General features: G+C 45.5%; 1 protein-coding gene across 3 annotated transcripts in view; it reads right to left on the bottom strand.

Moving 5' to 3' along the window:
* The window catches only part of A2ML1 (alpha-2-macroglobulin like 1), a 48,837-nt gene that overhangs the window by 12,062 nt on the left and 16,995 nt on the right, over nt 1-19,780 (bottom strand). For all 3 annotated transcript variants that reach the window (XM_045465724.1, XM_045465722.1, XM_045465723.1), the window contains exons 8-26: nt 19,176-19,302; nt 18,618-18,732; nt 18,212-18,321; nt 16,993-17,160; nt 14,793-15,020; nt 12,367-12,427; nt 11,990-12,135; nt 11,102-11,251; nt 10,284-10,442; nt 9,012-9,105; nt 8,317-8,437; nt 7,207-7,435; nt 6,956-7,082; nt 5,639-5,760; nt 4,765-4,816; nt 4,320-4,403; nt 1,983-2,159; nt 1,736-1,817; nt 1,221-1,377 (exon numbers count right to left, since the gene is read on the bottom strand). In XM_045465724.1, coding sequence (XP_045321680.1) covers nt 1,221-1,377; nt 1,736-1,817; nt 1,983-2,159; nt 4,320-4,403; nt 4,765-4,816; nt 5,639-5,760; nt 6,956-7,082; nt 7,207-7,435; nt 8,317-8,437; nt 9,012-9,105; nt 10,284-10,442; nt 11,102-11,251; nt 11,990-12,135; nt 12,367-12,427; nt 14,793-15,020; nt 16,993-17,160; nt 18,212-18,321; nt 18,618-18,732; nt 19,176-19,302 — 2,509 coding nt within the window. The remainder of the gene's footprint in view (nt 1-1,220; nt 1,378-1,735; nt 1,818-1,982; nt 2,160-4,319; nt 4,404-4,764; nt 4,817-5,638; nt 5,761-6,955; nt 7,083-7,206; nt 7,436-8,316; nt 8,438-9,011; nt 9,106-10,283; nt 10,443-11,101; nt 11,252-11,989; nt 12,136-12,366; nt 12,428-14,792; nt 15,021-16,992; nt 17,161-18,211; nt 18,322-18,617; nt 18,733-19,175; nt 19,303-19,780) is intronic.

Raw genomic sequence — 19,780 nt, 5'->3', positions numbered from 1 at the left:
TTCAAGTCAAGCCCTGGCTTGTGCTACTCCCACGTGTATTTCAGTGTATAAGGGGACAGAGATTTGGAGACACTGATAAAATCTGGCATAAGGAATGTACTAGTGAATCCTATACAGAGACTTTTTTTTTGTTTAATACTCAAAATGTTTTAATTGAGGCCCCAGAATGGCAATGTAAATGATTTCCCTAGCAACGTACATACAAATCTTTCCTTCACTGGGTATATTCCGAATTGAACAAATTCTCCTGAAGCATCAACACCTCAGCCTGTGTTTGGGAGGGGTACAGGCAATGTAGTGAATGGAGTCCAGCGGCTATGGTTCAAAATAGAGTCCTACCACTCATTACCATTCACCTTGGGCGGTTAACTTAATCTCTGCACCTTCATCTGTAAAATGGGAGTGATAGTGGTATACCGGCACCTAGCTGATTAATTGGCTGTAAACATTAAATAAGATCAAATAAACGAAGTGCTTGGAACAGTGCCTGGCACAGAGTGAACCTCTTACAGAAAACACTGGACTGCCTATGGGTCGTCACCAAAGTGGCTTCGCTTCCGATTCAGGGAGATAGTAAAAGACGCAGCGAGGGGCGCCTGGGTGGCGCAGTCGGTTAAGCGTCCGACTTCAGCCAGGTCACGATCTCGCGGTCCGTGAGTTCGAGCCCCGCGTCGGGCTCTGGGCTGACGGCTCGGAGCCTGGAGCCTGTTTCCGATTCTGTGTCTCCCTCTCTCTCTCTGCCCCTCCCCCGTTCATGCTCTGTCTCTCTCTGTCCCAAAAATAAATAAACGTTGAAAAAAAAAAAAAAAAAAAAGACGCAGCGAACGTCTAGTCCAGTGGTTCTCACACCTTCGGGAATATCAGAATCACCTCGAGGGCTTGTTAGAAATACAAATTTCTGGCCCACGCCCTCCAGAGTTTCTCAGAGTAGGCGGGGTAGGACCTGGAGTTTGCATTTCTAACAAGTTCTCAGGTGCTGCTGCTGCTGATCTGAGGACCACAAGTTGAGAGCCTTGTGCTAGTACATGTTCTCGTTTTCTACAGACGTGGAAGCTGTGGCTCAGACTGGTTGAGTACATCGACCGGGGTCACCCAGAACCAGGGCTCAGACCTGAAGAACACTGACTCCCAGGCCTATGCCCTTTTGATTCTGCTCAGTCAGAGGTGCCAGCTCCTCCCAGATGTGGTGATGGGCTGAGAGCCCTGGGGTGGATTTGCACCTTCATAGCTGTGTGTAAGAGCTTGCCCACATTGGCATAGCAGCCGCTGGGGAGCTGGTTTTCCGCCATCCACTTGAGAGCATCCTGGATATTCTTCTCATCAATGAAGATGAATTCCTGAGCTTGGCCAAAGCATTTGGTGACAAACGCTGTCAACCTACGTGGGTAAAGAGAGAAATGTGGCACGAAGGGGGGCGGGGATTCCCCAGTGAGGGTGCAACAGTTCTGTCATTTATTCTGGCATATGGTTCCAGAAGGGGATTGAGGAAACATAATGCCATAGGAGCCTAGAAAAGGGAAGTATTAATGGGTATTAATGGGGACAAGAACGGGGGAGGCACAAGCTCAAGGAGAAGGGTGAGGGGCTTGACCCTACATGAGGCTGAAATAATCAGTATTAAAGGAGTAGAAGACGGATGTAAGAAGGAATGGGGTTAAGGGAAGAGGTAGAGAGGAATAGTTCCACAGGCCCAGAAATTACGCTCTGGGATCCACTGAGAATTGGGCAATATTACCATGTGTTTCCATTTTCATCCTGCTCCCCAAAGGCACTGTATGAGCCATTGCTGTGTTTGTACAGTAGCTCCTTCTGGTACCCTGGGAAGCCAGATATGGGGTTAGATCACAGGACCAACTTCAAGAAAACATGGCTTTCAAGACTTTGAGGGATGTGGGCCACTTTGCAGGGAACCTCCCTATATCTTATTAGCCTATCATAGCCCCTAGAGAATGCGTTCAAGAAGAAAAATTGAACCAACTCACCGAGCTCCAGGAAACCCACTGCCCGAGACCTGATTTCCTCAGTCAGCAGCCTTGCCCTCTTCAGATACTGCAAGACGTAGATTATGGGAGCAAACAATACCATATTCTGCTCGCCACAGCCCCTTGGCATCTGTACCAGATTGTCTAGGTTCTGTAGGGCTGTGCCCATAATGTCTCCTGAGATCCAAAAGAAGAGAGAAAGTGATGGTAGAGAGAAGAAAGAAGCCTTCTGATTTATTGTCATTCATTTAATTTTTTTAATTTTTTTTTTACACTTTATTAGTTTTTAACAGAGAGAGAGAGAGAGAGAGAGACAGAGCATGAGTGGGGGAGGGGCAGAGAGAGAGGGAGACACAGAATCCGAAGCAGACTCCAGGCTCCGAGCTGTCAGCACAGAGCCCGACGCGGGGCTCAAAGTCCAGACCGCGAGATCATGACCTGAGCCAAAGTCGGACACTCATCCGACTGAGTCACCTAGGCGCCCCATATTGTCATTCATTTAACAAACACGTATCGGCTATCATTTAGTTGAGTGCCTACGCTGTGGCCTGGGAGACAGTAAGTCAAGTACAGTCTTTATCTCAAAAGATCATAATCCGAGGGGCAAACAATTACAAAACATTACAAATAGAATTCACTATAAACAATTATAATATAGTGCGATCATTTTGGGTGCACACAAGGTGCTGGAGCACACAGAGAAGAAGTACATGGGTTACCTAAGGGCGTGGAGGGTTGTAAGAAGACACGTCACGGGCTGGTGAGTAACATAACAAAACCTACAATACTTAGACTCAATCTCTAAGTTCCTCCACTGCATATAAATGCATTGTCCTCCAAATCACCATGTTCCCGCCAAAGCAAACACAATCCTGATCCCCTTTTCCAAGTTATACCTACTGACCTAGCCATGTATTTTATACACCCTTGTAAGCCTGATCTAAGTGACCCATTAACATCTGCACTTTTAGCCATTAAGTTCAATTCAAATCTATAAATACATACTGAATGTCAACTATGTGGCAATAACTGTGCTAGAATCAAATAAAAAAAGAGGTGGGGCGCCTGGGTGGCTCAGTCCATTAGACGTCTGACTCTTGATTTCAGCTCGGGTCATGATCTCACAGTTCATTAGATGGAGCCCCACATCGTGTTCCATGCTGACAGCCAAAGCCTACTTGGGATTCTTTCTCTCCCTCTCTCTCTGCCTTGCATGCTCTCTCTCTCTCTCTCTTTCAAAAAAAAAAAAAAGGGGGGGGGGTGACCCTTGTCCTCAAGGAGCCCACAATGCAGCGTGAAAGACAGACATAGACAGTGAGTTACATCCTACAATAAAAATGAGTGTTACACTAGAGGTCTGACTCAACTACAGTCAAAATAGAGAAATTTTATCCTGGAAAGGATCTTAGTAGGGGATCAGAGTAAAGAAATGATCTAACATACACAGGGCTCCTAGTATATGCTAGATATTGTGGTGGAAACTTTATATTTAATTTTTACACCAATCCAGAGAGGTGGGTTATCATCACAGTCTCACAGAAGGGGGGGCGGGGGGGAAGGATCGGAATTGTTTACTTATTCAAGGTCATGTGGCTATTAAATGGCAGAACTGGGATCCCAACCTGGTTTGATATGATTTTCAACCTCATGCTTTTCTACTCAATCCCTCTCCTTGCCCAGAGAAGTGTCCTGTCTGTGTAAATATGGTGTTATTTCCCCTAAGCTATACTCAACTAGATAAATTCCTCATTTTTTTTTAAAGGTTGCTACAAACATTATGTCTCTCCTCCACTCAGTTTATAGACCACCTGAACCTAAACGCATATGAAGCTTCCCTGACCTTTAACTTCTTCCTATCCAGGCTCCTTTCTGTTTTTAACTACCATAGACATCTAATCCCATATGTACTGTTATCTAGAGGCTGTATTTGCCCACTACATGGAAAAAGCTCTTCTGTCCCTTCTAATTTTTTTATTAAATTTTTTTTTTCAACGTTTATTTATTTTTGGGACAGAGAGAGACAGAGCATGACCGGGGGAGGGGCAGAGAGAGAGGGAGACACAGAATCGGAAACAGGCTCCAGGCTCCGAGCCATCAGCCCAGAGCCCGACGCGGGGCTCGAACTCACGGACCACGAGATCATGACCTGGCTGAAGTCGGACGCTCAACCGACTGCGCCACCCAGGCGCCCCACTGTCCCTTCTAATTTAACACATCTTCCCTCGGATAGGTCCACATGCCCCAACCCACTCCACACTTTCAGCAACTTTCAGCCCCATTTTTTTTTTTTTTTTTTTTTTTTTTTGTCCTCTTGAGCAAGAATCTCTGGCTATTTACCCAGAGCCGCAACATAAGCCTTGGCTGAATCGGGAACCACATCCACAGGGAGCTCCAAGGAAATGGATTCTGAAACCACTTGTCCTGTGAGAGGCAGAGAAAAGGGGAAAGCATAGAAGGTCAAAAGAGTGGGAGTTCAAGCCCAAACCATAGAAAACCTTTCTATAATCCAGGGTTGTCTGTACCCAGTCCTTGCTGTGGGATGGAGGCAAATTTCTTTTAACCTATTCATAGTGCTCTTTGCTGAAAATAAATTTAAACAACAACACATAATTGTGTTGTTCATTTTTTCTTCATCCTGTCTCTCAGCCAATTGGTCCTATTAGGGACAGCACCCTTAGACTCTCCTATCTTTTCTTGTCCTTTATATTCCTCCTTTGGCCCGAGAAAGTCTCCCGTTGGCTACGGGAATTCTCAGTACCAACCCCTCTCTGCACTCACCCACCTTTTGGGCAAAGCAATGAGCTGTGTGTCTTCTCCACGAGGACTCCTTCAGGCTGACATGAAGAGAGACATAGGGTGAAAACAATGAAGGTGAATGTCAGGGCAGGTGGCCCTGAAGGAACAGGAAGTGGATGGGAAATGGGGAGAAAAGGCCCTCCCTGTGCCCCCAGGGTTTCTCCCAACAAGAGAAAACAGAGCTTCTCCTTGAAGTTCAGAAGAACTCCATTTCTTTTCTTTTCTTTCCTTTTTTTAAATTTTTTTAATGCTTATTTATTTATTTTGAGAGAGAGAGAGAGAGCATGAGCCAGGGAGGGGCAGAGAAAGAGGGAGAGAGAGAATCCCAAGTAGGCTCCCCACTGCCAGCTCAGAGCCCGATGTGGAGCTCGAACTCACAAACCGTGAAATCATGACCTGAGACAATGTCAAGAGTGGGATGCTTCACCGACTGAGCCACCCGGGCACCCTGAGAACTCCATTTCAACACAGGGATGGATCTACCAGTAAAATTCTTTCTGTGCAAGGGCTAGAACTAAGGGCAAGTTTAGGACACTTCTAAGAGGCATGATTGGCAATGGGGTTCTTGAGGGGATAAAAAAAAGCAGCAAATGCCGATAGTAGAGATTTTTAATAAGAGAAACTAACATTCGTTGAGGGTCTATACCCGGCGCTGTATTAGGCACTGTCAGAGAGCATTGGTATGGGGTAGGCAAATAATTAAGGGCTGAAAGGGGTCACAGAAGAAGGCAAATGAGCTACCTGACTGCACTTGGGGTCAGACAGCCGTGGGAGACCAACCATACGGCTAGACACACACACAGCACCCCCGGGGTGCCTGCTATCTCTACCTCGTGAAGCTAAGCCTGCAGAAAACTCACCTTGACCAGAACTGGTTTGATGAGTGTGTCACTTTGGCCCTTTTCTGGAACGAACCCCTTCTGCCTCCCACAGAGTTCATCGCTGTCCAGAATCTTGGTAGTAACAGTGAAGTTTACATGACCTGACAAGAAAGAAGGAGAAAGGAAGGCATCAGCCCTGTTGCCGGAGGTCCAAGGAGGTCTCTTCCCCTCCAGACCAGTGCTCCTTAAACTTAATGGTGTTCAAAGACCAGTGGATCTTGTTACGACACAAACTAAGTCGATCTGGGGTGGGGGCCTATATCACGTTTCTCACAAATTTCTGGGTGATGCCAATAATGCGGGTCCAGTGTGGTAGGCCGCCTCTAAGGGTCCCCAATTATCTCTGCATCCCGATATTCATACTGCTGTGTCAGTTCCTCTCAAAGCGTGGGCTGGATTAAGTGACTGGCTTCCAAAGAGGAGGATAGGACAGAAGCAATGAGATGCCACTTCTGAGATTAAGTTACAAAAGACTATAGCTCCTATCTCAGGGGCACTCTTTCTCTTGGGCCCCTTACTCTGCAGGTGGCCAGCTGTCCTGTCATGAGGCCGCCCGGTGGACAGATTCATGTGACAAGAAACTGAGGGAGGCCACCAGCCCACAGCTGAGGCCAAGAACCGCAGCCTGTGTGGGACAGAGGCTTTGGAAGGAGCTTGGAAGCAGATCCTCCTCTAGTCAAGTCTCCAAATGAAAACACAGCCCTGGGTGACGATTTGATCGGTATTCGATGAGAGACCTTGAGACAGAGGCACCCTGCTAAACAGTACCTAGATTACTGGCCCACAGAAACTGGGTGATGAGAAATGTTTATTCTTTTAAGCCTCTAAGTTTTCAGGGTGGTTGTATCAGATAGGTATTAGATAACTAACGTATTAGGTAACTAATCCATCGGAAGACCATACTTTAAGTCGCCAGGACCTTATCTTAAGAGCAAATGACATCTCTTAGGGCTCTTGTGACGGTTAGATGAATTCGTACAGGTCAAGCAGCTAGAACAGAGGCTGGCCCTTAGTAAGTACTTGATTAATAACAAGACTCTATAGCCCTTGTCCTGCCATAAATATCAAAAGCTCCCCTTTTCGCACTCAAAATAGTCTCATTTGGATAACTTTTTGGTCATCGATCAAAGAGCATTTGCTTACTTATTGATGGCATAGGTTTCGAGGGCAAAAATAGAGGCAAATAAAATGAAAAAGCAAGAACAAAGCGAACGCAGGAGAGGAAAGGGTAACGTTCTCAATGACTGCGCTTTGCTCTATGCTTCTCTTGCTCCCTCCACCCCCTCCTCCTCTTACCCAACTTGATAGCTGTGATATTCCAGTGATAGCTTTTTGCTTCATCAGCACAGAGACAGCTGGAGTCCTGAGGACCTGTCCACGATTCCACCTGGTACTCGTCGGATTTAGCCAGGTGAGCGTGAACCTGAAGATGTTTAGGAAATATAAAGGGTCTGAGTACAGGAAGCCACGCACAGAGGCTTAGGAAAACGGGGAATCACGTCCCATCTCTTTCCCGGGGTCAGAGATTCCCGTATCTCGGCTCTTACCCTGATGCAGTCCTTTAGATAATTGAAGATGGTGGCAGTAAGGCGAAAAGATTCCCCTCGAACTACTGAGTAAGGGAGAGTCAGATCAACAAAGAATGGTTTGAAAGCAGTCAGTCCAACAGTGGGTGACAGACCAAAGCCGCTAGTCTGGGAGGTGCAGAAAGTCATGGCCTTCCACTCGGTGATAGTGTCAGGAACCGTGACGTGGACAGCTTCCTTCCCGGAGTTACTGTGAGAACACAGAACCCAGGTGAGGCGCACACACACAGCAGGACAAGGAGAACACTGTCGATGAAGCTATCAGTTCACCTGCAGAAGTCATTTGTTGCTGTCACGGAGGTGGGGGGAAGGTAAAAAAGGCAACCGAACTGAGGAACATGCCAGCCTCAGAGCGTGACCCTTCGGGGGGAGTGAGGATGTACAAACATGGGAGAAGGGGGTGCCTGCGTAGAGGAGGGGGTAAGAGCAGGTGGGCACGTGTGGACACACGTATCTGAAAGAGCCAGTGTCCCTGAATCTGTGAGGTGCGATCTCGTCGGGGTTTTCACTTGCATTTCTCTGATTAGCGATATGGAGCATCTTTTCATGTACTTTTTGGACACAGGAGCCTTGAGATGAGCTTGTCAGGAGCCCCGGGCCGGGCTCTGTGCTGAGCATGGAGCCTGCGTAAGATTCCCTCTCGCCCTCTGCCCCTCCCCTGCTTGCACTCTCTCTCTAAAATAAAATTTAAAAAAATAATAAATTTTAAAAATAAATAAGTAAATCCATGTCTTAAAACAAAACAAAACAAAACAAAACATTATCTCTGGGGTGCCTGGGTGGCTCAGTCGGTTGGCTCAGTCTGACTTTGGATCAGGTCACGATCTCATGGCTTGTGAGTTCGAGCTCCGCGTCGGGCTCTGTACTGATGGCTCAGAGCCTGGAGCCTGCTTTGGATTCTTTGTCTCCTTCTCTCTCTGCCCTTCTCTGACTTGTGCTCCGTCTCTTTCTGTCTCTCAAAAATAAATACATGTAAAAAACAAAAAATTAAAAAAAAAAAATGATCTGACTCTGAATTCGCTGCTGACTCCACAAGGTACAATCTTGCTATATCTTTGAGGCATCACTTACCCAACAGGAAACAGATCCCAGAGCCAAGTCTCTGGGAAATACTGGCGGATCTGAGGATCCTCTGACTGAAGTGATGAAGATGATGATGATTCAAAACTCACTAGACGATTACCATAATTTGCTGAGGAGAACAAGAATAAGGGAATTTGGGAAAACAGAAGACTTTTGGGAGAGAGAGAGAGAGAGAGACCTCTCACATGTGCGAGTAGGGGTGGGGAAGAGAAACAGAGGGAGAGAGAGAATCTCAAGCAGGCTCCATGTTCAATGTGGAGCCCAAGGTGAGGTTCAGTCCCACAACCCTGAGATCATGACCTGAGCCGATATCGAGAGTCGAACGCTTAACCAATTGAGCCACCCGGGCTCTCCCAAAAGACTTCTGTTGTACGATAAGCTGAGGCAGAGGAACTACGACCAAGAAATTTAGAGGGAAACGGAGAACAAGTCAGAGACAAGGAGGAAGGAGTACCGAGGAACCGACTAGTCTCAAGGCCATCAGGGGGAAGTGACAGATGAGGAGGTTTGGCCAGGGGATGAATAGGTAAGGGCTTCAAGCTTCAAAAGTGCTCCCCAGAGAGAGATCTGGCTGCCTGCATCCATGACCGGCAAGCCATTATCATTCGGACCGGAGGCAACAGGAACAGGAAGCAAAGAGTTGCTTCCGGAGTTCCATGATTTAAGCTACACAGGTAGCTTACCTTCCGCCACTGCAATGCTGTGCTTTAGAGACTGGTGACTGCAATCTACTGGCTTCTTAATCTGGGCATTGGACAGTATTTTCAGGCCCATGTCCTGATAGGCACCAAAGAAACCGGAGGACGAAGAGTTAAAGTGGTCCCCTCCCTTACTATGTGGGCTACTGCCTAGGAAGTCTATCCTCAAAGGGTTGAACCAAGCCTTCTTTTCCTGTTAACTGTGATACAGGTGTTTATTCCCCAACACTCAGCCACCAAGTTTTGTTCACTTCTGTCAGCCAGAAATTTAAAAAATTTCAATTTTTTAAATATATACTCTGCATAGTGATCGCCAGAATAAGCCTAGTTAACATCCATCACCATACCTAGGTACAAAAAAGATGTTTTTTTCTTGTGATGCGATGAGAACTTTCAAGATCTATTCTTTTAGCAACTTTCAAATATGTAATGCAATATTATTAGCCATGTGGTTGCCATACTATATGTTACATCCCCAGGACTTCTTTTAAACCAGATGTCTGTGCCTTTTGACAACCCTTACTCATTTTGCACACCCCATGCCCACTGCCTCTGGCAGCCACCAGATTATTCTATGAGCTTGTTGTTGCTGTCGTTTAGGTTCCACACAGAAGTGAGATCATATGTATCTGTCTTTCTCTGACTGACTTATGCCACTGAGCATAACACCCTCAAGATCCACCCATGTGGGCGCAAATGACAAGATCTCATCCTTTTTTTTATCCCTGAAGTGTAATCCACTTATTTCATTGTCAAATATATTTCATGCTTCTTCCAAACGTTAGTCACTGTGCCCTTATTATTTGATTTAGCCTGAACTTTCTGAGGGCAGGAACCATATCGGCTCTGTCAATTCAACAAAAACACATTGAGTATTATGAAGGATCAGTCATTAGAGAGAATACAAAGACGGACAAGACATGGTTCCTGACTTCAGAGACTTCCGGTCAGACTTAGGCCTCGGCATCCCCAACTCCTACTCATAAAGTACTTAACTTCTACTCACGTATTGTTTATAATGTTGGAAAGAGGCTGCACACAGCCTCTCACGGTGGCCCTCTTCCAATGCAGTTGGGCAGTTGGGTACCTTCTTCAAGGATAAGGACCAGGAGAGGCTACCTCACATATTAGGAGTTTCTTCCAAGGTTTTATCCCCTCAGCGCCCACATGAGTCTCTCTGCTTTTTTTAGTTAAGGAATTTCCTCCGCCCCCCACCACCATTGTTTCTACAAGAACAAAACGGGTAAGAACATCTACCTGGAAAAAATGGAAAAGGTCCACACGTTCAGAGAACCAAGGCCTCCACATAACCGAGAGGGTTTGTGGAGAGTTCCAGAAGCCAGACATTGGACACTCATCATATTCAGCCACCTGATGGGGGTAGTGACCGTACCAGAATGAGAACATCCTATAGATCTGAAACAGGAAGGGAAAAGGAAATAAACTGTTGACACAGTGAAATCAGTAGAGAAACTTCTCTCGGACTGTGGGGCCACAGCTCACCGCCCTTGTCTTATTTCTCTTCGTTACTCCCGAAATCTTCCTGTATTTATTGCATCACAAAATCTCCCCTACCTTTACATTTTTGACCCCTTTTTCACCATTTTTTAAAGGTTTTTTAAAGCTCACTTCTTTATTTTGAGAGAGAGAGAAATGTGCGTGAACGGGGGAGGGGCAGAGAGAGAGAGAGAGAGAGAAGATCCCAAGCAGGCTCTGTGCTGACAGCACAGAGCTCGGGGCGCTCGAACTCACGAACCACGAGATCGTGACCTGAGCCAAAATCAAGAGTCAGACACTTAACCGACTGAGCCACGCAGGCCCCCCCTCTTTCTCACCTTCTTCAATAATCTGTCACCCTTATCTCCTATTACATCTTTCCTACTTCTATGCCCACATGAGCCCTGCCTTCCTCATGCCATCAGTTTACCTCTGTTTCCCCATCAGCTTTTCTGCCACCTTATGGTAGAAAAGCTCAGGCTTTCCCTCCGCCTTTCTTTCTCACTCCCTGAAATCCATCTTTTGTCCGAATGCAGTCACACTGTCTTCTCTTCCCGCCCCAGTAGCAGACTACTCACAGAATTGTTGCTCAGCTCTCTCTCTGGCCTCAGCAGTGAGACACTCTTATCCACCGCCCGAACGGCACACAGGGACCCAGGAGCTGCCTGCAGCTGTAGTTCCACATCTGCTCCTGGAAGCTGCTGGGAAGGTGAGAAGCCAAGGGAAACCTGGGGAAGGGAAAAGTATAACTTGGGGATCAGGTCAGCCCGGAGACGGGGAGAAACAACATAATTTGCCTCATCTGCCAATATGCCCCAGTTCTGGCATCGGGGCCCATTCCTTCACTTTTATACTGATTTTTTTTTTTTTTTTTTAAGTCTGGCCCTTTTATTTTTTTTTTTTAATTTTTTTTTTCAACGTTTATTTATTTTTGGGACAGAGAGAGACAGAGCATGAACGGGGGAGGGGCAGAGAGAGAGGGAGACACAGAATCGGAAACAGGCTCCAGGCTCTGAGCCATCAGCCCAGAGCCTGACGCGGGGCTCGAACTCCCGGACCGCGAGATCGTGACCTGGCTGAAGTCGGACGCTTAACCGACTGCGCCACCCAGGCGCCCCAAGTCTGGCCCTTTTAGAACTAGTGCCCTTGCGGTACAGCTGGAAAAAGCGAGCAGCACAGCACAGAATAACACAGAAAGTTTACGAGGCAGAAACTAAAAAGAAAGAAGACCTGGGTAGAATACACAGTTTCCCCGGCATGACTTTCTAAAAAGAAAGAGAGCGATTTCAACAAAACATCCTGAAGATATAAATACGATAATGACATCCGCCTCCCTATTATCTTCCTATTCCTCTGTCCCTGCCTGATCTCCAGCCCCAGCATACACAAGATCTCTCTCTCTCTCTCTCTCTCTCTCTCTCTCTCTGCCCGGACCTTTTCTTCACCTTCCTCAACTGCCATTTTACCTGATTGTCAAAACACGTCTCTACTGAGAACTGAATTTTGTCGGCTATAACCGCTCCGCTGGGAAAAATGGCATAGATCACCAGAGAAGGATGAGGGGCTAGTCTGGAAGTGAAGGTCAGTGAGATGGAGAAGGAGCCTTTCATTCCTGGAAAAGAAGAGGGGATACGCAGGGATGAGAATGCGCGCTCGTCTACCAATGACCTCCAACCACAAGTCTACGCCTCTCATTGCCCTAGCTGCGGCCTCCCCATTCTCCTGCTCTGTGGTGATCAGTGGTATTCTCTCATTGCTTCTTCTCTGTTGCTTCTGGGATAACAAGAGCTTCCTGGAAGTTGAAGACATCCTTTCATCTTTCAGTGGAAGCCTAAACACTCACCTTCCTTCTCAGAATTCAGGTGTTTCTGCCCCTCTATCTCCAAACGCCCTTTCCCCACTACCTAAAAAAGAGAAAAGAAAAAAAAAAAATCATCAACCGCAGAGAAGTTATGGGACCCTACTTGTGGAGCATCCCTGCCTCTCTGCATAAGGAAAGTCTCCTTTCTTTGTTCCAGAGCCTGGCTCAGTGCTTCATGCCGCATCCGTCAGTTTGTCAAATGTCGGATGGCACCAAGAGCCTTCATGACCCTTCCTCTTGGAGGCGCTCCCGAGAACCACGGCCAAGGATGGGAGGAGACAAAGGTCATCATTACTTCGGGGCCAAACGGAACAGAAGCCATTCTTCACAATAGAGAGCTGTCCACCGATTCTTGAAGGTCTCCAGGTTTGATTCTCTTAGACTCCTTGTAACATGAAGTTAACCCCAAATCCATCCGTCTTCATAACTTTTTTTTTAATCGCTTGATTCAGAATTCAACGGAAACGAGTGCACTTTAAACTGCCTTGAGCCCTTCTGACATTTGACTCTTTGGGGGAGAAATCCCCTCGTCGAACTCTCCCTGTTTACTCACTTGAAACCAAATTCAGTGAAACTGTTTCTAAGCAGGCTGTCAGCTCAGACTGCAGTCAAGGGCTCTAGGGACGGCTCTTCAGACTCTCAGCTGGCCCGCAGCCCTTCCACACTGATCAGCCCGTCCACCGCCCCCGGACTATCCCCACACTCCTGTCCCGAAGACAGTGCCCGTGTTAGCACTCTGACTCCTTATGTTGTCTACCCCTCCTCATCCTGTTTGGTCAGGATGATTGTTTCTGCGCGAAGACACTGAAATGAATCAATGGGGAGAAAATCCCTCAGAAACTTGGAAGAGGGTGATAAGAGAATAGAGACTCTGGGCCCCGGCAAACCCGGGCTTTACACAAATCTAATTCCCCGCTATCACCAAGGTGACCAGTAAAGCCGCTTATCAAGCCACAAGTTGTGATTTTACTCACACCACAAAGCTGCTATCAATGTTAATTTTAACCTTTATCATCTATTTTTAAATTACTGACCAATGAATCACAGAATGAAATTTGTTCTGAGTCCCAGCCCCTCCGCACCCTCTCCCCCATTCACGCACCCAGCTCCCATTCAGCCCTGACCAGCAATGTGTTCTCCTTAATTCTTCGTTTTATCTTCCCAGACAGTTTCCCTGGGCTCCTTTCTAAAATCTCTTTTTTTTCACATCCACCCCCATCCTTTACACCGACACTGTGCAATACAGTAGCACGAGCCACATGTGACTGCTGGAGCCCTTGAAAGGTGGCTACTAGAAAATACATACTTTGAGTTTCAGAGACTTGGAACTCAGCTGAAACAAGAAGTGTAAAATATCTATTAATAATTTTGGTGTTGATTTCAGGTTGACACGATCATATGTTGGATACACTGGGTTAAATTTATACATATATACGTGTATATACACGTGTGTATATGTGTGTATATATATACATGTGTGTGCGTGTATATATACATATATACGTACATATATGTATGTATTATATATTATGTATATATATGCGTGTGTGTATATACACATATAGATATGTATTATTATACATATATGTATTATATATTATGTATATATGTGTATATATCCATATATGTATTATTATACATATATGTATGATTATATATTATGTATATGTGTATATACATATATGTATTATCATACATATATGTATGTATTATATATTATGTATATGTGTGTATATATACATGTATATGTATTATTATACATGTATGTATTATATATTATGTATATATGTGTGTATATACATCTATATGTATTATTATACATATATGTATGATTATATATTACGTATATGTGTGTATATACATATATATGTATTATTATACATATATGTATGTAGTATATGTTATGTATATGTGTGTATATATACATGTATGTGTGTTATTATACATGTATGTATTATATTATGTATATATACATATTATTATAATATATGTGTTATATATTATGTGTATATGTGTATATATACATATATATGTATTATACAGATATGTATGTATTATATATTACGTATATGTGTGTATATATGTATATATACATATATTACACATACACATATGCATAATATTATATATATATAATCTCTACACCCAGTGTGGGGCTTGAACTCATGACCCTAAGAGCAAGAGCTGCCTCTTCCCCTGACTGAGCCAGCCAGGTGCCCCTAAAATGTATTTTTTAAATTAGTGTGACCTATTCTTTTCATTTTTTTAAATACGGCTTCTAAACATTTTGAAATTACCCACGTGACTTGCACCGTGTCTCTAGACATAAATCACCCTCTCCGTCTCACTCTCCTCATTTCCTTTCCTTCCCTCGTGCACTTTCCCCAGCCCTCATTGCCCTGTCTCACATAGTAGGAGAAGATGACTTCCTGGGCAGGGATTGCATCAGCGGGATCAATGTAATAATCCACCAGCACTTCCTGGGGCTGGCCACATGCCAAGACTCCGTTTGGCTGGTGGATGCCAAGGAAGCTACGAGTTGTGTTGTAGAAGGGCTGGAGGCGCAGATAGTCATTCTGGTAGTAATGAGGCACCTGTTCTGGCTTATATACCAGATCTTCCATTTGGAATCTGCCCTAAGAAAAGAGAAAGAAACAGGCTTTTAACACATGCCCCCACCATAGTAACCCCATGGACTTCTTATGGTTTTCAAAACCATCTCTCTCAAATCTTCACTGCCTAAGAATGGCATGTGGATGTTTTACTAGAGGTCCAGCTAAGGATGATTGAGGAATCCGTAACAGTGGTTATGTGCAGCAGCACTTTGGTATGTAGACGAGTGAAATTATAGTTTTCAAGTGATGCTCAATTGTGGGTGATAAACCTTCACGGACTGATGCAAGTGATGTAGATAAGCATGACTAAGATTACACAGAAATCAAAGAATACATCCTAGGGATAAGAAAACCAGGTGTAAAGGATAGTAAGGTTAAAAATAATCATTTCTAGGGGCGCCTGGGTGGCTCAGTCGGTTAAGCGGCCGACTTCGGCTCAGGTCACGATCTCACGGTCCGTGAGTTCGAGCCCCGCGTCGGGCTCTGTGCTGACAGCTCGGAGCCTGGAGCCTGTTTCGGATTCTGTGTCTCCCTCTCTCTCTGACCCTCCCCTGTTCATGCTCTGTCTCTCTCTGTCTCAAAAATAAATAAACGTTAAAAAACATTTTTTTTAAATAAATAAATAAACGTTAAAAAAATTTTTTTTTAAATAATCATTTCTATTAAGGAAAGAAAGAGATGAACATATGAGAAGGGGGGAAGGAAAAGAGAGAGAGAGGGAAACAAACCATAAGAGTTTCTTTTTTTTTTTTTTTAATTTTTTTAAATGTTTATTTTTCAGAGAGAGAGAGGCAGAGTGCGAGTGGGGGTGGGGCAGAGAGAGAGGGAGACACAGAATCCGAAGCAAGCTCCAGGCTCCGAGCTGTCAGCACAGAGCCCGACGCGGGGCTCAAACCCACGAACTGTGAGATCAGGACCTGAGCCAAAGTCGGATGCTTAACCGACTGAGCCACCCGGGGGCCCCCCGAACCATAAGAGGTTCTTAACAACAGGGAGCAAACTGAGGGTTGATGGAGGGAGGTGAGTAGAGGATGGGCTAAATGGGTGATGGGCATTGAGGAGGGCACTCGCTGGGATGAGCACTGGGCGTTGTCTGTAAGTGATGAATCGCTAAACTCTACTCCTGAAACCAATATTGTACTGTATGTTAACTAGCTAGAATTCACATAAAAATTAAAAAAAAAAAAAAAAAAAAGAGGGGGAAAAAATGAAGATTATTTCTAAGTAAGCATGTAAGAACCACCCCCCCCCCCAAGACCAGCAGAGCTGCCTGACTACCCCAGAGGGACACACTTGTGGTTGTATAATACTAAAGTTTTGTGGTTGTTTGTGGAGCAGCATCGTGTCACAGTTGATAACTGGTATGAGTTGCCTTCCCTGGAAGTTATCCAAAACACAGAGTTTCCTTCTTTGCCATGTTTATGAGTAATGGCCCCAGAGCGGGTGGAGGGAGGGACATAGAGGGAAGAAAATGACTCTGAATTATCTTGTCCTCCCTACTCTACTTTTATTTTATTTTTTCATGTTTATTTATTATTAAGAGAGAGATAGAAGCAGGGGAGGGGCAGAGAGAGAGAGAGAGAGAGAGAGAGAGAGAGAAGGGGACAGAGGATCTGAAGCGGGCTCTACACTGACAGCAGAGAGCCCGACGCGGGGTTCGAACTCACAAACCTCGAGATAGTGACCTGAGCCGAATTTGGATGCTCAACCAACTGAGCCACCCAGGCGCCCCCCTACTCTGATTTTAAATATGGGATCAAATAGAGATGAGGATAAGTCGTACGATGAATTAGTAGGAATAACATTGCTTACCTGAAGGAAAATTTATTCGGTTGATATTAAAGACCAACAAAAGTTTTTGTCAACTGGGAAGCAGGACTGGTGAATGATGCTGACAGAATGACAAATGAGGGAGGAGGGGAGAGAACAGGAAAAGTTTGAGGTTTTCCTTCAGGGAAGCCTTACCGGAAAGCGTGTCCTCTTTGGTGCTTACCTCCAGAGAAATATCTCTCCCATTCCAACTGACTGTATCCAGCTCGAAGGGAGCAAGGCCATCGTTGTCAGTAGTTAGGGTCTGGTTGGTGGTTCCATTTATGCCAGAAATCACCAGAAATACTGAATGATTCTTGAGGGGGGAGCCGTCATGGCCCCTAACTCTTAGCTAAAGGGGGAAGGTTATGAGGGCATGAGTTAGGGTCAGGTCTGGAGTCGATTCAAGTATGAGGTGAAGTGAGGTGAGAAAAGAAACGCTAAGAATACATTTCACAAAAGAGTCCAGAAACAAGTAGATGCGATTCAAGCATTGGAACCTAACATCTGTGGGAAAGTGAGAAGGAAACAGAAGCAGCTCAGCCTGGAGCAGGAGTAGATTTGTCACGTAGCTAATGAAGCTTCAGGACCCTTCATTTACACAGGTTCCCCCCCTCCAAGGCTCTCTGTACATTATTATTATTTTTTTTTTTTTAGAGAGAGAATCCCCTTCCACTCCCAAATTTATAATCCATAGGCTCCCAGAGAATCTGGATCTACCCTCGGTCTAGAGACAAGATGGCTAAGGATTGATCTAAATAGATCTAGAAGTATGCTACATTATTGTGCTGAACGACTGTTTGGGACGTTCACAAAGATCAACTGGAGAGACGGACAGATTGTGAAGTATCAGAAAGAAGACTCCAACAAAGGAAAATTTTAAATCTCTGAAGAAACTGCTTAAGGAGCGATAATTGGCTCCCGGTTAAGGCACGTTTAATCTTGCTTAGATGAGGAGCCAGACTAGATGATTTCTCCAGATACCGTGCAGGTCTGAAATTCAAAGATTTGGACATTAGAGTACGAGTCCCGGGCATTGGGAAAGGCAATGAAGTCACATTAATATTCAAGGCACATCTCATGGGAGACTAAAGGCAGCACAACCCAAGGAATTAAGACTATATACTCTGGATGCAGTCTGCCTGGGTTTGATCCTAGGTGCCACTTACTAGCTGTATAACTTTTGGAAAATCATTTAACCTCTCTGTGCCTCGGTCTCCTCATCGGTAAAACGGGGCCAATAATAGTGTCTACCTCATTGGATCGTTGTAAGGACTAGACAGGCGAATACACGTAAAGGACTGAGAAAAAATGTTAAATTAGCTATTATTATATGTCTCCAGGAAGAAGGCAACAGCGGATGGTTAAGCACCTTTTGGGTGTAGAGACAGGTTTCAACATACCTTCCCAGTGAAGGGGAAATTGGGGTAATAAAAATTTTTGGTGTCTTCAAAGGTTATCGATCCCATTTCTGAAGAAATGTAGATATCCTGAGTGGTATTGGCCTCTGCTCCTGAAGAGGGAAACCAGACGTATGGTGACCTAAATACCTGGTGTGTGTAACGTAAAATCCCTGAAAGGACAGTGCCACCTTGGACGTATGAAACTGAACGTATTTCCGGCCAAAGACCCAAACAAACTCCTCCTCCCCAAACTTTTGGGGAAATAGGTAGTGAATGACAGATTGGAATCCGGCATTGCCCTTTGACAGTGAACTAGGAACAGACTCGTTCCCAAACACTAATGAGGGTAGATCTTGAGCCCTCTCGATGGGTCTTTTCTTAATGAAGGCAGGCGTGTCCAACTTACCTGTTCCTTCCTCCACCACGGTAGCCACAATATTGATGCTGTGGCTGTACGTGTAACCAGTGAGGTTGAAGGTGGACATATCCACAGAAGCTGAGAAGCATCCTGACTTGTCAGTCTAGTGAGGCAATCAGGGAGAGAGAAAGGGAGGATGAATCACCTAACTTCTACTCCCACTTGATCATATACCGTAGACAGAAATTCTGATCTCCATACTTTAGTTTCGCCACGTTTAAGAAAGAAAAACTCTCCTCCGACACAGATAATCATGAAGCAACGTTGAAGCTCCGAGATCGGAGAAGGGGGAGAAAGAACCAACCGCAGGGCAGGAAAATTGTGCCTCGCAAGGATTTAGCGTAATTTCTCGACTCCAGGGCAGATTCTAAAAGACTTCACCTGTTTAGAATAAAGAAGACTGCCTTGTGCTTTGGAACTGGGACGGCGATTGTGTGAAAAGGTTCCTACTCTGGGGTTTTTACTACTTTTCTATATTGGTATATTGGTGCTTAGTTACTTTCGCACACAGGAATAAGTTTCCCTTCCTACATCCCCTTTAGTCACCTGTCCAGAAAGGTTCTTGCATCTGTCGGGTAGCTGTTCCCATTCTGCCTCTGGAAAATGGTGAGTATACGCCTTTTGACACACGGATACCTGTGCTGCCCCTCGCATGGGCTTTCCGTAGGTGTACCTAACCCAGAGAAGCACGACAAGTCAGAGTTGGGAGATTCCACTTGAGATCCCGCCCTCCTCTTCCGAGACACCACTTTTCCTTCTTTTCCGTACTCCAGCCTCTGGAAGCACTGACTGTCCTACCCTTCACTAGTCTGGTCCACTTCCCTGCTTGACCCAAAGCCTTAGGGTCTCGGCCACCACACAACAAATACCATGCGAAGGACCGAGATCGATGTTTTCTTTCTCCTTACCCCGATTTCTCATCGGATTCACTGTTGTGTTCCGCACAAAGCGGACACTTAACTAATAATGCCGAGGGGCACCTGGGTGGCACAGTCAGTGGAGCGTCTGACTTCCGCGCAGGTCACGATCTCACCGTTCGTGAGTCTGAGTCCCACGGTGGGCTTCCTGGCTGCTGACAGGGCTGAACCTGCTTTGGATCGTCTGCCTCCCTCTCTCTCTCTCTGCCCCTCCCCCCGCTCATGCACACTTTC

Source organism: Leopardus geoffroyi, chromosome B4, assembly GCF_018350155.1.
Source record: "Leopardus geoffroyi isolate Oge1 chromosome B4, O.geoffroyi_Oge1_pat1.0, whole genome shotgun sequence".
Taxonomy (NCBI): Eukaryota; Metazoa; Chordata; class Mammalia; order Carnivora; family Felidae; genus Leopardus; species Leopardus geoffroyi.
This window is presented reverse-complemented; position numbering and strand designations above follow the sequence as displayed.